Source organism: Tupaia chinensis, unplaced genomic scaffold (genome assembly GCF_000334495.1).
Source record: "Tupaia chinensis unplaced genomic scaffold, TupChi_1.0 Scaffold000610_1, whole genome shotgun sequence".
NCBI classification, from domain to species: Eukaryota; Metazoa; Chordata; class Mammalia; order Scandentia; family Tupaiidae; genus Tupaia; species Tupaia belangeri.
The window spans coordinates 811,845-829,343 of NW_006160129.1; the positions used below are offsets into that span (position 1 = coordinate 811,845).

Sequence of the window (17,499 nt, forward strand, 5' to 3'; positions counted from 1 at the left end):
CTGCAGGGGCTTTCTTTCGTTGGCGGGCGCTGCCGCTCCGGGGGCATGAGCTCCCGTGCCCCCCGCGCGGCTTCCGCCGGGCGCCCCGCGCGGCTTCCCTAGTAGAACTAAATTCTATGTGAATTAATGTGATTCTCTGGTCTTTGGTGACAGGTTTCATGGACCCAGGCACTACGGACCATCGTTAAAAACTGTTATAAGCAGCATGGGCGGGAGGACCTTTTATACGCTTTTGAAGATCAGCAAACACAGACACAGGCCACAGCCACACACAGTATAGCCCACCTCGTACCGTCACAGACAGTAGTCCAAACCTTTAGTAACCCTGATGGCACTGTTTCGCTTATCCAGGTGAGTAAACCCAGCATCTGCCAGGCGGTGCTCTCTGAGCTGGGTCAGAGGGCACTTCATTCAGACACAAGGAAGTTTTTCTTTTTTTGCAAGCTTTGGTGTGAACTTTCTGTGGCTCCTGTAGATCTTCCCATCTGAAGTTGATTTCTGAAGAATATTTTAAACTGCACGCATCGTGCTAACTGCAGAGCTACGAGTAGCTTTCCTGGACATTTCCAAAACAAAGCACTTTAGGATGGCTACTTGGGCCAGCCCTGTGACCTGGTGGTTAAGGGGGCTAGTTCCCATACGGCCAAGTGCATGGTTGGAATCCTAGCCCTGGTGGCTTGAAAAACACACCCAGGCAGGATTTGGGAAATATTACAATGTGACTGCACCCTCTCCTTCTCTCGTCTCTCTCTGGCAAGTGCATGTACCTTCTGGGGTGAGGGAAAGGGGTGGCTTCTTTTTTAATTAAATACTGTTTTACCATCAATGACAGGGAGTATTACATCTTCTTTATTTATGTATGTATTTATTTATTTATTTGGAGAGGTTTTTGCTATAGGGCATGTGTGCTCGCCAGAAAGACAAAGAGAGACAGAAATCGAGGAATCACCCCGCGGGGGGGGATGGTCACGCCGCAATCCCTTCTTCTCGGGATCTTGGTTACACATGCACACGCGCCTGGCGTGAGTTTTAAGCCACCCAGTTTGGGACTCAAACTGCGGTCAACTACATGGGAGTCCAGTGACCTAGCCATTACACCAACTGCTGGTCCCCTCAATTACATCTTCTTATCAGTTTATTAATAGCTAGAATGTTCAGATTGGGATCAGAGTAAATATTTGGTTTACTGACACTGGGTACTGGGGGTGCGAAATGTGATGGTTCCTCTAATACCTACCAATTTATTCATTTAAGGTAAAATTCCAAAACATAAGTAAGTTTCTGAGATGATTTATTAACTCATTTCATATCACAGAGCATCACTTACCATATATCTGTGCAGAATCTGGGGTTAAATGCATCTTAGCTTCTGAGTAAAGGAGAGGTAGAAAGATCCATCCACTGATACCACCTTCTGTATTTTTCTTTAGGTTGGGACAGGGGCAACAGTAGCCACATTAGCTGATGCTTCAGAATTGCCCACCACAGTCACTGTTGCCCAGGTGAATTATTCTGCTGTGGCCGACGGAGAGGTAAGAAAATTCTATCTGCATCTTCTTCACTATTTGAATATACAGACATGGGAGAAATAAGGGTCCAAATGAGTAAATAGCCTACACATCTGTAGCATTATTAGTTCTTTAAGTTTATTCATTTATTCATTCCATGAGACAGACAGACAGACAGGTTTGTCCAGTAGAACCCCTGCACTGTGCTTTGACCCCACCCCCAGCCCTAGCCAGCCAGAATCACAGGCATGCATATGCACAGCCCATGTATACAGAGAGCTCCTGGGAAAGGAATCCGGGACTCCCCATATGGCTTCAGCATGAGGATTGTTTTGTTCCTGGTGCACCACTGTAGCTGGCCTATGGCATTCTTTTTTAAACATTAATTAGCATTGGATCAGAATGGTTTCAGAAAGTATTTTATGCTATATATATTAATTATAACCATTGAAATTCATGCATTATTATGTCTCAAACACAACTGTCAGGAACGTGACAATTTTACATTTGCAATACAGCATTTTGTATAATCGATCAAAAGGGATCCCTTTCATACTTTTATACTGTGAGTCCCAAAGAATTTTGTTTGAGGCTTTATAGAAAATAAATTGGTTTATTAAAACTAGAGCTGACAGGGCCAGTAGGTGGTGTGGTGACTAAGACACTGGATCCCATGTGACTAACTGTGGTTTTGAGTCCCTGACCTGTTGGCTTGAATATCATGCCGGGTGCCTGTGCATGCTTGACCAGAATCCCGAAAGGAGAAATGGAGAAAAGATTGCAGTGTAGCCATGCCCCTTGATGGGGTGCTTTCTCACTTTCCATCTCTCTCTCTCTGTCTCTGTCTCTGTCTCTTTAGCTAGCACATACACCCTCTAGCAGATTTAAAGAAAAGAAACATTCTACCTCCTTATACTTAACATCTTTTCTCATACAGTACAGGAAGTACTTTATAAATGATACCTATACTTTCAGAAGTTGTAAGGTCTTTTTATCATCCCAACCTTACCAGCAAGAGCACTTACTGTTTGATCACAATGGCTTCCACATCCAGTTACATTGTTATATATAGGAGAAGGACCATTTGGAGGCTGAGTGTGGTAAAAATACTCAATATCTGAATAGTTACAAGAGGCCAGAGGAACATTGGTAATATCTGGAGACATTTTTGTGAAACCATAATTTCTCCTCCATTAAAAAGAAAGCAGTTTTTGGGGGCCAGCAGGTGACTTGGTGGTTAGGGGCACCAGGCTCCCACATGGCCAACCGCAGTTCGAGTGCTGGACTTGGCAACTTGCTCTCTCTCTCTTCCCCTCTCTCCCCCTCTCTCTCCCTCTTTCTCCCTCCCCCCCTCTCTCTCCCTCTCTCCTTCTCTCCCTCTCTCCCTCTCTCCCTCTCTCCCTCTCTTCCTCTCCCTCTCTGGTCAAATTAAAAAATAAGCAAATAAATAAATTTAAGTAAAATAATTATTTTTTTAAAAGCAGGTTTTTTTACTACATTAAAACCTTTTTTTATTTGTTTTTGTTGAGTTTGATGTTTTACTTCTGAAATAAAAATGCAAAAGAACTTTGATCTATAATTATATATGTAGGAATTAACCCTATAAATAATACTCACATATGCTATATAAAATAGCATATACATATATAAGTATATTCATCAGCACTGTTTGTAATAATAAAAGACTAGAAACTATCTTTTAATAAAGATGGCTAGTTAAATAAATCATGGTGTTTCTGTATATCACAGTACTGTTCAGCCATTATTATGAATCATGAATGAATATAGCAGTTTTATATGTTCCAAAATGGAATAATTTCATATGTTGAGTAATATGCTACCATTCTAATTTTTTAAAAGGATTGGGAGTAGAAAGAGGAAATAGTTGTGTGTATATGTGTAAATACGCTTGCATGTAGAGAAGATATTCCTGCAAAGACACATAAGAAATAGGTCGGAGGGTCTGAAGGACTGGGATTATATTTCTTTTGATAGAGTTCGAATTTTTTTCTTTTTCCATGATCTGTTTCTTATGATCTATTTTATATCCTTTAACTTTATGTATTGAATGACAGGTAAAAATTGTATATATTTATCATGTACATGTTTTGAAATATGTATACATTGTGGAGTGGCTAAATGGAGCTAAGTAATATAGTCATTGCTTCACATGCTTATTTTTTGGTAATGAGAACACTTAAAATTTACTCTCAGCAATTTTCAAAACTATAATATATGTTATTAATGAATTGTTTATAATTACATTTATTGCTAATTCAAAAAAATTACTTCATTTTTGAATAGGTAATATATTGATGTAGTTCAAAATAAAAAAATAACTTTTAAGTATGCAGAGAAAGTCTGTCTTTTTGTCTCCCTCCAGCCTGTTTCTTAAGTTCCCACCCTCCCACACACAATAAGAACAATAGTTTCAGTGTTTTCATATGTCGTCCTAGTATTATGCAAATGTAAGGAAATGTGTATCTCCTTTTTTACACAGAAGAGAGCATACTAAAGACCCTGGTCTTGTCTTAGCATTGTAGGTCAAGTTAATTTAAAAGTATATATGTACTAAAAACATATGTATTTATTAGAAAAAATAATTTTTAAACCAAACTCTTTGTGGCTTTGATTTTTTTAGTATCTTTTTCTTTCTGCCTCAGGTGGAACAAAATTGGGCCACGTTACAGGGAGGTGAGATGACCATCCAGACGACGCAAGCATCAGAGGCCACCCAAGCTGTAGCATCATTGGCAGAGGCTGCAGTGGCAGCGTCTCAGGAGATGCAGCAGGGAGCTACGGTCACCATGGCACTTAACAGGTAGAAGCAGGCATGAGGGAATAAATGAGCATCACGGGCTCGCCGACGGCGTGGTGAAGTGGCCAAATCCCACATGACCAGCTTTGTGGTTTGAGTCCTTAACCCAGAGGCTTGAAAATGATACAGGGTACACGTACATGCGTGCCCAAAATCCCAAGAGAAGAGTGGAGGAGAAGGGACTGTGGCATTGTCATCCCCTCTGGGGGGAGTGACTTCTCACTCCCCTCCCCTCTCTTTCTCTCTTCCTCTCTCCAGCGAATGCACACACTACAGCAAAAACTTTAAAACAAAAAACGAGGGTCACAAATGAGTACTGTGAAGGCCATGGGAAGAGAAATGTTGTACTTCAGCCTGTCACAACTGACAGTGGGAAATTAACATTCTCGGCCCCTCTGATACTGTCTTAATAGGCTGGCTTGCTTATATTAAGTTCTCATCAAGAAAAATCGAACCTTTTGGTTCCTTTGACTGGTTGTTGACAGGAAGGATCAACCCTGTATCATTCTGCTTCATTCCTGAGACAATTTTATTTTCAGTGGTCCCAGTGATTTTAATTAGTAGTTAGGAGTGTGGTCCTTGAAGCCAGGCTAGCTGGATTTAAAGCCCAGCTCTGTCACTTACTAGCTATTGGACCTTGGGCAATTTCTTGGAACTTTCAGTGACCAGCCTCTCCTGTTCTGTAAAATGAGGAAAAAGCGGTAATAGCAGTACCTGCCTTGTGAGGTACTAAGAACTGGATCAAAATTCCATGTGAGAGCCTTAGATCAGTGCCTGGCGTGCAGCCAGGGCTGCCGTTAACCATTGTGCTCAGCGGCTCTTGGGTCATCACTGAACTCTCGACAAGTGCCACCACTCCACTGGGTAAGGTTGTAAATAAAGAATGCTTTAAAAAGAGAGAGAGAGAGTGCTTTAACATCAATTTCTGCCCTTAAAGAAATCCTACTCTTACTGGGGAAACCGATTTAAGTAAAATACTGAGCAAACATCATCATTTGAGTGTAAGTCACTATTAAACTTGCTGTATAGACTGTGAACATTGTAGTTCACAGGGAAGTCACCCTCCTCAGCAAATAGAAAAATGGGCTTACTTTGAGATTGATTTTAGTAAATACTAGAAAGCCATGGCAGTTTTGTGCACAATTTACACAGTATAGGCAGTATAGTAAAGTGGTTGAGAAGAGGGTTCCAAGGTCACTTAGATTCAAGTTTGAAGCCTAGTTCTACCACTTACTGCTTTTAAGGAACTTAACACCTAAACCTTTGTTTCTTCATCATTGTGATGAGAAAAATATTTATCACAGACTCAAAAAGAGTCTATGAAATGATGTATATGAAACTCTCATCAGGGCCTGCAGGTGGTGTAGTGGTTAAGGCACTGCATTCCCATATGCCGATCGCTGTTTGTGTCCCAGACCTGCTAGCTTGCTTTCTCACTTTCCCGCTCTCTCTGTGTATCTCTGGTCAAATTAAAAAACAATGATAATAAGGACCAGCAGATGGTGTAATGGTTACATTGCGGGACTCCCATGTAGTCAACTGCAGTTTGAATCCTGGACCTAGAGACTTACAAACTCATACTAGGTGTATGGGTGTGTGCATGTATGTGTGTTCATGCACACATGTGCCCAACATCTCAAAAGGAAAATAGAGGAGAAGGGATTGTGGCGTGGCCATCCTCCTGGGGAGTGATTTTTTTGCTTTCTGTCTTTGTTTCTTCCTATGTCTCCAGCAAGTACACATGCCCTATAGGGAAAATATCTCTCCCCAAAAAAGGGGGGGGGATAATAAATGAAATTAAATAAAATAATCCTTAAAAGAAAAGCTTTTACCTAGGACCAGCAGTTGGCGTAATGGCTATGTTGCTGGACTCCCATGTAGTCGACCACAGTTAGAGTCCCTGACCCAGTGGCTTAAACTCACGCCAGGCGCATGTGCATACATGCCCAATATCCTGAGAGGAGAATGGAGGAGAAGGGGTTGTGGTGTGGCCCTCTCCCCTGGGGGGATAATTTCTCGCTTTCTATCTCTCTGTCTTTCTGGCAAGTACACATGCCCTATAGCAAAAAAACTCTCAAAAAAAAAAAAAAAAAGAAAGAAAAATTGTTATCACATAAAACAATGTTCAGCCTATAATTGGCAAATTGGGAATTACAGTTATTAGTATTTAACTATTTAAAATGCTTTCTCTCTTTAAGAGGTTTTTGACTTAGAGGTACGGGCAGTTGACAGAGAAAGAGACAGAGACAGTGAGAGGGAAAGTGAGAAATCGCCCCCCAGGGGGATGGCCATGCTGTAACCCCTTCTCCATTCTCTTCTCAGGATCTCAGGGATGGACGCACACACACCCAGCATGATTTTCAAACTACTAGGTCTGGGACTCATATCATAGTCAGCCATGTGGGAGTCTAGCGACGTAATCGCCACACTATCTGCCTGCCCGATTTAAATTACATTTTAAGATGTGTCTATGCAGAATCGATGAGAATGAGAAGAGCTTAGAAGAGGCAATCTGGGTGTAACTTGTTATAGGATTGGAAACTCAGGTAGTAAGAATGGAGAAAAAGTGACCGATTTTAAAGTATGGCCGGGATTCAGTGGTTGATTAGGAATAGAAAACTGAAATGTGCTTGCGCGCGCACACACACACACACACGCTCTTTCCTCTCAGAGTTATCTAAGCAAGTCCCTATGTGACCTAGGATTGAAACCTCTTTCTCAGTCCATTGAACCACGTAGCTTTTCAGTAATATGAACATTTTATTTCATTTAATTTTGTTGAATCCCACTCCTTTCTTTAAAAGAGGACACCAAAGAAACTTCCTTAAAGGCATGACCAGAGTGTCCACCTCCCTCCCTTTAGTTTGATAACCCCTCAGTGAAGCACGGGTCATAATAGGCCCTCCTTAAAGACCAGCAAGACTTGATTTCCCTGAGACTACCTTGGATCTTCCGGTGAAGTGTGAGTGTCCTGGGAACCCTGTGCATGGTGGAAAATATGAGGCACATGCTGACTCCCTTTGCTGTAAGGACCGGGGCTTATTTCTAAAGGCAGCGAGGGTAATGGCATCCCCTGAGGCCTTGTTAACAAACTCAGATGCAGCTGAGGTGGCCACAGTGTTTACTCCAAAGGAAGGAGAATGTGGTTCACTGTGGCACGTAGGAGTAAAGAGATGTTGAAATCTGTTTGCAATCAGATAGTTCAGTGCCCCAATGAGTCTTGGGGGTGGTAAATTGTAGCTTCTGCTGAAGGTAAAGAAACTGAGCCTGGCAGCAAGAATAAGCCATAGGAAGCTCTTAGGGGGAATACCAGAAGCTTTCTGAATCCTAGAGAAGTGACTCACTATCTAATGTCTTAGGAGAGTTGGACTTGGGACACAAGCTCTTGGTATTAGCTTTTCTGTGGATGAGACTCAGTGGGACCCTTTATTACCTACACTCATAGCATGTCCACAGAATCCCTACACTCCTAGCATGTCCACAGAATTTATCAGAAGCCATCTCAATGAAAGATACATGGAGAAAACTGGCCTTTGTTCCTATGGTTACTAAGTGATTTTTATCATTTGCCCCCCTCAGCCTGTCTGTTTCAGGTACAGATGGAACAAGCATGGTTCTCTAATAACCACCTGCACCTCTGCACGGTAAACAGCAGATGTAGGCACAGGCTGAGAAGGGACAGGGGTGCTGAGTGTAATGGCAGGTGGGGGGCTAAGAAGACAGGGGGATCAGGACAGATGCAGGACAGAATTGTTTTTCAACCATATTTGTACAAGTCAGAACAAGGGCCCTGGGCTCCTCATCCATTAGCCCACCTGGCTTCATGACAACCCAAAGGGGTAGGAGGGATTGTCATTTAAAAACCTAAACACTGGGACTGGCACTGGATTCCCACTTGGTCGACCTCAGTTCGAGTCTTGGACGTGTCAGTTTGCTTTCTCATTTTCCCTTTCTCTCTCTCCCTGTCTCATTTGATTCTCTCTGGTCAGATTAAGAAAAATAATAATTCTGATTAATAAAATTAAAATAATTATTTGAAAAAATAAAAACCTAAAGATTTGTTAATTTTAGTTTTCAATATAAGGGTAAGTCAGAACTTTTTGGAAGAATGTAGGGAGGGAATCAAAGTGAATAAATGAAGAGCAAAGCATCACAGCTTAAAGAAAATTGAGCTGTTCAGTCTGAACAACTAGAGAAGAAAGGAAGTGATATCATTTACTTGATTTGCATAGTTTATCAACTTCAGGTTCCTGTTCTTTGGCTAAGATCATGGGACATATAGTTTCTTTATTTTTGTCTTAAAGACAAGGTATTTCTTGCTGTTTTGCAGTCCTCCTGCCTCAGGCTCCTGAGGAGCTGGGACCACAGGTGCACACTGCCTTACCTGGTTCTTCTTCAGATAGGCTCTCATGATGTTGCTCAAGCCTCCCTCAAGCTGGCGGTCCTACTGCCTCAGCTTCCCCAAGTTGTTGGGATCACGGTGCATACCACCATGCTCAGTTGTCAGTTGGGCTAGGAACCAAACCCAGGCCTCTCATGTGTCCCAGCCTACAGAGCAGAGAGCACCATCGCAGCTGGGCCTTACACGTTCTTATGCAACATCAGTTCTTAAATGTACCTTGGGCAGTGCTTACATATAGAGACCATGCTGTGGGTGAGTAGGCAGAATCTGCATTTACCTTAGAAGAAGCTCACTTCTACTGTGTCACAGCCACCGACTACACAGCACCTACTGTGCGCTTACTGCACACAGCTCCGTGGGGAAGCACATGGCTTAGATCAAGTCCTCCTCGCAAGGAGTTTAGAATGTGTCTTTGTTTTGCTATGAAGATTTTGCTTAAAAAAGAAGTGAACCAGACCAGCAGATGGCAGAGAGGTTAAGGTGGCTGGATCCCACATGTCTAAATATGTGTTTTAAGTCCTAGATGCAGCAGCTTGAAAATCGCACTGGGCACACATGCATACATGCCCCAAAATCCCGAGAAGGGAATGGAATAGAGGGGATTGTGACATGACCATCCTCTCTTGTGGGATGATTTCTCACTTTCTCTCTCTCTTTGGCAAGTGTATGTAATCTATAGGAAACCAAAAAAAGTCTTATGATAATAATAATAAGTGAACTGTATTTTTAAAGAAAAATTCACTTTTTAAAAATGTAAATATTATTGGGACCAGCAGTTTGCATAATGGTTATGTTGCTGGACTCCCATGTATTTGATCGCAATTCGAGTCCCAGTCCCGTTGGCGTAAACGCATGCCGGACACGTGTGTGTATGCCCAAGAGAGGAGAATGGAGGAGAGGGGATTGTGGCATGGCCATTCCCCCTGGGGGGTGATTACTTGCTTTCTGTCTCTTTGTCTGTCTCTAGCTTTCTGGTGAGTGCATGCACCCTGTAGCAAAAACCTCTCAAAAAAAAAAAAAAAAGTCAATATTATGGGCCAGCAGGTGGCATGGTGGTTAAGGACATATTATTGATTGAAAATTAGAGCCATTATTAAATGTGGCTTCAATATATAAACTGCTTGCTATTATCCAATAATATGGGATAGGCACTTAGAATCTTCTCTGGAGATGGAGGGAATGTATGGTATACACCTCCTCTTCTCTCCTATAGATAAAGGTTAGACACTTACAATAAAAAGTTGATGGGAACTTCTCACTGGTAGCTCTGGTCTGGAAATGACTTTTCTAAAAATTGTAAGGTCATGATCATTTTAAACACTTCACATTTTTTAAAAGAATTATTTATTTAATTTAATTTATTATTTTTTTTAATTTAAAAGAAATTAAATTGCTACTGGGCATACATGCTCACCAGAGAAAGATAAAAGTCGGGGTTGTGGGGTAAGAAAACAAGCCACCAGGTCCAGGACTCAAACTGTAGCCCTCCAGCACCTTAACCCGTGCACCACCTGCTGGCTCCACTATTCACCTTTTTAAGTAAAGGTACTCTTTGGCAGTTCAGTTAGGTCATTTTCCATGAAGTGCAGTATAAATGGTTAGAATTGTTTTGGAAATGATAGGCCTGCTGACCACAAGGAGTCGTCATGTCTGTATGACCCGTGTAAAGACACACCCATCAGATGCTTCACCCCTGACCCCTGTTGGGCGGGGGATAACTAACCTTACCGACCTGTCATCCTGTCACCCTGATTGGACTCTCTATCCCTGGCATTCTAGATAGTTTAAGGTAATTGTTGCTTGTTTTTTGTTTTTTTTTCTACCACACCATATTTTAGAAAGGTATTAAATAAGGTAACTTTAGCTGTTTAGAGCTTCAGGTGAAATAAGACAGGTGTGGTCGGATGCATGTACACTTTTGGGTCAGGCCTTGGGAGCTGGCTGGCCTGACACTTTGTTGCCTATGAAACTCACACTGTAAGCATGTGTCCTCCGTGGACAATAGAGGCAGGATGTCAGTCATCCTAGACTGTTCAAAAAAAAAAAAAAAAGAAAAGAAAAGAAAATTGTAAATCATGGTAGGGAATGAGCAGTCACTGAGGTAACTTGAAAACAAAGATCCTATGTCCATGTAAACAATTCTCATGTACCAGCTTGTTTCTCCAGTATACTACATAGCTGTAGCTTTATCCAAAGAATACACTTTTCTACTTCCCATAAATTCTCAGCTCAGAGTATAAATTTTGTTTTATCATTAATCAGTGATACTGGGTCTGCAAAATTTGGTAGTGTTATTTATTGACACGAGTTTATTAGAAAAATACTAAAATTAAGGGCCTAGGCACTAAGTAATCATCCATCACACCATCTCTGAGAAATACCCATAAAGCACTCGAAAATTAAAATTCACCACGAGAAGTATGAAGAGCAGCCCTAGTAGTAACCCCTTTGTCTCTGAGTTTCCATGACAGACCTTGTGTACTGCCTAGCTTAGAATTCAGACAAGATGTATGATCACAGGTCTCAAAGATATGGATGTGTGGCATGTAAATGCTTTGATTCTGGTTAGTTTTTTGCTCAGTTTCTTAATCCCATTTTTTAAATTAAGGAAACAAATCAATTTTTTTCTTTCTTTTTTTTTTTAAGAGAGATTTTTGCTATAGGGATCATGTGCTTGCCAGAGAAACAGAGAGAGACAGAAAGACAGAAAACAAGAACTCACCCCCTGGGGGGGATGGCCACACCGCAATCCCTTCTCCATTCTCCTCTTGGGATTTTGGGCACGCACACAAATGTACCTAGCGTGAGTTTTAAGCTTCTGGGCCCAGGACTTGAATCATGGTTAACTACATGGGAGTCCAGTGACGTAACCATTATCCCATCTGCTGGTCCTGAGGAGCAAATACATTTAAAATAAATAATCGTGACCTCGAGGGGACCTGCAGTTAGTGTAATGGCTATGTCAATGTACTCCCACATAGTCGACCGCAGTTGGAGTCCTGGACCCGGTGGCTTATACTCATGCCTCGCATGTGTGCGTGCGTGCCCAAGATCCTGAGAGGAGAAAGGAGGAGAAGGGATTGTGGCGTGGCCATCCCCCCTGGGGGGTGATTTCTCATTTCCTATCTCTATGTCTCTGTCTTTCTGGCAAGTGCATGCACCCTATAGCAAAAACCTCTCCAAAAAAGAAAATAAATAAATAATCGTGACCTCGAAAAATCAAAGAAACCCAGAAATTAAATTTTGTTTCTCTCTTCTACATGGAAGCATAGTTAAACAACTAGAAAAAAGGGAAAGATAAACAATTTTGCATTTAATTTATTATTGTGAATAATTTTTTTTATTGTGAATAATTTAAGGCAGCTGGACTCTGAGAAAAACAATGTTAAGTGTAAAAAGCAGACTATAAAAACTGTATGTAAAGAAATAGGCCAGACCAGGGGCTGGCAGGTGGCATGGTGGTTAAGGCAGCTGGACTCCCATATGGCTGACTGCAGTTCAAATCCTGAACCTGGCAGCTTGCTTTCTCACTTTCCTTCTCTCTCTGTCTCTCTCTGGTCAACTTAAAAAAAAAAAAATTAAAATAAAATAAAATAGTGACAGCAAATAAAATAAAATAATTCTTAAGAAAAAAAAAAAAAACAGAAGTAGGCTGGACCATAGTGCAGCAGTAAAATGTGCAGTCAGGAGGCTGGCAAGTGGCATGATGGTTAAAGGTGCTGGACTCCCACATGGCCGACCATGGTTCAAGTCTCAGAACTGGTGGCTTGCTTTCCCACTTTCTCTCCCTCTCTCTCTCTGTCTCGCTCTGGTCAAAGTAAAATAAATGAATGAATAAATTTAAAAAAAGAAAAAAAAAAAAAGAGGAGCTCACCAAAAAAGAGCTGTCAGTCAGTGATGCTGACTGACCCACATGGGAAGGTTCTGGGTTCACATCTGGAACCCTCCTTGAGTATGTGAGGCACACACACGTCCATGATCTGGGACTGGCTGCGGCTGCGGGTGGGTCACAGCAAGACTCTATTTTTCTCAATAAGTAATCCTTTTTTTATAAAAGGGAATAAAGGGACTAGCAGATGTTGTATTGAGGCTGTATTCGCACGTGGCCAACCACAGTTTGAGTCCTAGATCTGGCAGCTTGCTTTCTCACTTTCCTCTCTCTCTGTCTCTCTCTCTGTGTTGTGTATCTCTGGTAAAATTAAAATATAAATAAATAAATAAATAAATAAATAATGATTTTTTAAAATAAGGAGCACTCGAGTCACTAGAAACAGTGAAGAAATAAAGATCTGGGCTGGCTGTGTAGCACAATATTTAATTTAAGCACTGTGCATAGGGAGCCGGATCCCATTTATCTGATCTCACAATTCTAATCTCAGCCCTGGTGGCCTAAAAAATATACCACGTACATTTCCTGTGGGATGGAGAAATGGCAGAAAAAGGATTGCAGTGTAGGCATGCCCCATTGGAGGTGCACTTTCTCTCTCTCTCTCTCTCTCTCTCTCCCTCCCTCCCTCCCTCTCTCCCTCTCCCCCTCTCCCCCTCTCTCCCTCTCTCTCCATCTCTCCCCCTCCCTCCCTCCCTCCCTCTCTCCCAAGCATACACACCCTCTAGAAATAGAGGGTCAGGGAGTAAGAAAGATCTTGAACCAGCCAGAGTGGGTGGGCTGTAGGGTACCACCATGTGACTCTAGAGCTCCATGGAAGTCCCTGGCTCAACTCCCAGGTCTACTCAAGCACACATGGAGTGCCTGCATGCAACTGTGGTCCTGGGTACAGCATGGTGAGACCCAATTGAAGCTATCTTTCTCTCCCTTTCACAAAATAAGTAAACTTTTAAAAAGGGAAGGAACGGAGTGGCCCTGCAGTAAGTGCTGTATTTGGAGCTGGGTCCCACGTGGCTATCTGTGGTTTGAGTCTCAGCCCTGTGGGCTTGAAAAACATACCAGGCACATGTATATACATGTCCAAAATTCTGACAGGAAGGAGAAAATAGTGCAGCATGACTGAGCCCCATTAGCGGCTATTTTCTCTATCTCTTGTAAGCACATGTGCCCCCTGGCAATAAATAAGAAGGAAAAAAAGAGAAAGATCTCAATAAAGGTACATGACATTGGAAGCAATTTCGTGGGTATGATACCAAAAACACCGGCAGCAAAAGAAAAAAATAAGTAAATTGGACTTGGGAAAATCTTTTAATTTGTGCATCTGTCAACAGAGTAAAACGGCAACCCACAAGGTGGGGAGGAAATACTTGAAAGTCATTTATCTGGTAAGGGATTGATATCCAGAACATGGAAAGAGCTCCTAAACTCAACAAAAGCCAGTTTAGGGACCAGCGGGTGGCATAATGGTTTTGTCACTGGACTCCCATGTAGTCGACTGCTGTTTGAGTCCTGGACCTGGCAGCTTAAAACTCACGCCGGGTGCATGTATGTGCGTGTTCAAAATTCTGAGAGGAGAATGGGAGAGAAGGAATTACAGTGTAGCCATCCCTCTTGGAGGGTGATTTCTTGCTTTCTGTCTCTCTGTTTATCTCTTGGGCGAGCACACATGCCCTATAGCAAAAATCTCTCTCTAAAAACAAACCAATTTAGGCCAGCCCCGTGGCATGGTGGTTAACTGGATTTCACATCACTAACCCTTCAATTCAAGTCCCAGGCACAGTGGTTTAAGAAACATGCCAGATGCGGGGCCATCAGGTGGCATTGTGGTTAAAATGCTGGATTCCCACATGGCTGACTGTGCTTTGAGTCTCAGACCCATTGACTTCAGACTCACTCCAGGCACGTGTGAGTGTGTGCCCACAAATCCCAAGAGGATAAAGGATTGTGATGTGGCCATCCCCCCGAGGGGTGATTTCTCACTTCCTCTCTGTGTCTCTCCCTGTGTCTCAGCAAATGCTGCCCTATAGTAAAAAATCTCTCTGGAAAAAAAAAGAGAGAGAAACATTCTGGGGACATCTGCATGTTTGCCCAAAATTCTGAAAGGAAGGAGAGATGGAGATGGGTGTCTGGTATGATCTTTCTCCTTAGGAGGTGCTTTCTCCTCTCTCTCTCCCTGTCTCTCTGTCCCTCTCTGGCAAGTGCACACATCCTCTAGCAGAAAAAAATTAAAAATGGGACTGGCAGGTGGCATGGTGGTTAAGGGTGCTGGTCTCCCACATGATCGACTGTGATTTGAGTCCTGGACCTGGTGACTTGCTTTCTTGCTTTCTCTCTCTCTCTTTTTCTCTCTCTCTGTCCCTCTCTGGTCAAATTAAAATAAATAAATTTAGTGAAATAAAAATAATTCTTTAAGAAAAAACATTTTTAAATGGGCAAAGGTCTTGAATAGACATTTCTCCAAAGAATGTGTCCATATGGCCAATAATCACATGAAAAGATTCTCAGTATCTCTAATAATTAGAGAAATGCAAATCAAAGCTATGAGCTATCACATAGTATCCAAAAATTAGAAAATAACTAGATTCGGCAAGGATGTGTAGAAATTGGCACTCTTATGTACTATTAGTAGAAATGTAAATGTGTACAGCCACTGTGGAAAACAGTATGATGGCTCCTCAAAAAATTTAAGTAGAATTAGTATATAATATTCCTAACTGGCACCTAATTATATCTCAGGAGGGTTACTGAATGTACCCGTTTCTTCACAATTTAATATGTCTGATATTTGGATGGCAAATATCTTACAATTATCAGGAATTTTTCCCTTCCCTGATACAATAGTACAGCTAAAGGTTTGTTGGATTGTAGAATCAAAATAAATAGGTAATTACAGACGTAGTAATAGCACATAGAAAGAAAAACAAAGAAAAATGGGACATAAACCGCTAGAGTAGTGCCCACTATAGACACTTAATATCTTTCTAGTCTACAGAGTTTGCTTTGCAGTAAAGGACGGATTCTAAATTCATCGAATCTATATAGAAGCAAGATATTTGGGCTTATAGTAACCATTTTAAATTTAAGCCTTCATCTGAGCCCTCTTTATATATACAGTGAAGCAAAGGGAAGAGTTAGACTTTTTAAGATATTAGTCAACTATTACTTTGTATTTGAAAAACAGGAATATGCACCAAATTGTTATTATTTAAAATTAATTGAGTAGGAAGTTCAGGTTGCTGACTTCTCATGTTATAATCCGTCCTTGGCTATAAGAGGGAGTCTTGGATGGTTTGCCTTGTGTTACCGTAAAGAGAAAAACGAAACAGAAAACCTTGTGATTGACAAACCGAAATGAAATGGCTTTCGCATTGTACGTATGGATCAGAGCTTCCACTGTGGCTCGCAAGCACACAGTTGGTACTGACAAGGAGGAGAATGAGAATGTGTGCCTCCTGTCCTCAAACACTCATCGTGTAGGCTTAAGGAAAACTCCATGTTTGTGCTATAAATATGTAAGACTTGAGATCTCTCTAGCACTGATTATTATTTTCAAACTGCTCCTGGCCCCCTGTCCATTAGCACTGATACCATATGTTGCTGGAAGGAGTCGGGGGGAGATCAGGGAAGGAGTTGGAAGATGCTTTGCTTGCTGCAGTGCTGTACCTTTATTCCTCTCACACATCCCTTCTCCTGCTTCGGTCCCTGCAGTGAAGCTGCCGCCCATGCTGTCGCCACCCTGGCTGAGGCCACCTTACAAGGTGGGGGACAGATCGTCCTGTCTGGGGAAACCGCAGCAGCTGTCGGAGCACTTACTGGAGTCCAAGATGCTAATGGTAAGAGAGCATAAATATTTTATTGAATTTCTTCCCTATTTCCACTTAAACCTTCCTGACACAGCTGGCAACAGACCCTTCAGAGAGATACTGAGTTTTGGTTTGAGTTTTTCTTCATTGGTAGACATTTGATGCCCACGAAAATTCTAGGAGCCTGTAATTCTTCTCACTAGCGGGAGTTTCCTAAAGGAAAAGGCAATGATAATCACTACCTAATTGAATTGTTTATTTAGAATGTGGTTATTTTGCTGTGACATGACCTCCTGAGAGGTACTTTAAAATTTGCTATGGGGTGCACTTTGGTTTTTGCTGGGCCGTGGGATAGAGGAGGTCGGCATCTTTTGCTATAGAAGGTACTGTCCCGTGGGCAGGTACATCATGGTAGAGTGGAGGGTTCTGACTGCCTCCATTTCCCCTGGCAGAGGGCTAGGCACGGGCTGTGGTGTACCTACTCCTCTGGACCGGGCTGTGGGTTCTGCTTTGTGTTATATGTGGCCTCACCAAGGACCTCTGGATTTAGCCAAAAACTTGCCACCACCGTACTCTTCTTCCCCAGCTTGTTAACTTCCTGGATATTAGTGACTATCCTGAATAAACAAAGGGAATAAAATTCGTAGAAATATGGTAGCAAATGTACTGCTCCAGCCAGCTGTTTGGATCTACTGTGGCAGGCCTGGGAGGCAGTTGCCGAGACTCGGGCTGCCATGAAGTGCCTCCGGAGTCTGGGGCCGAGCGGAGCACCAGCCGTGTTCAGTGAGACTCTGCAACAGTTTCTTAAACTTTAAAATATACATATAATTGAGAACCAGCAGTTAGCGTAATGGCTATGTTGCTGGATTCCCACGTAGTCGACCGCGGTTCGTGTCCCGGACCCGGTGGCTTAGAACTCATGCCGGGCGTGTGTGCGTGCGTGCCCAAGATCCCGAGAGGAGAATGGAGGAGAAGGGATTGTGGCGTGACCATCCCCCCTGGGGGGTGATTTCTCACTTTCTGTCTCTATGTCTCTCTCTGCCTGTCTGGCAAGAGCATGCGCCCTATAGCGAAAACCTCTC

At 42.4% G+C, this 17,499-nt stretch overlaps 1 protein-coding gene across 1 annotated transcript in view; it reads left to right on the top strand.

The window, feature by feature from the left end:
- NRF1 (nuclear respiratory factor 1) overlaps positions 1–17,499 on the top strand; it is an 85,769-nt gene that overhangs the window by 32,132 nt on the left and 36,138 nt on the right. Inside the window, exons 6-9 of the mRNA XM_027775873.1 lie at positions 154–351; positions 1,431–1,532; positions 4,172–4,329; positions 16,323–16,447. Coding sequence (XP_027631674.1) covers positions 154–351; positions 1,431–1,532; positions 4,172–4,329; positions 16,323–16,447 — 583 coding nt within the window. The remainder of the gene's footprint in view (positions 1–153; positions 352–1,430; positions 1,533–4,171; positions 4,330–16,322; positions 16,448–17,499) is intronic.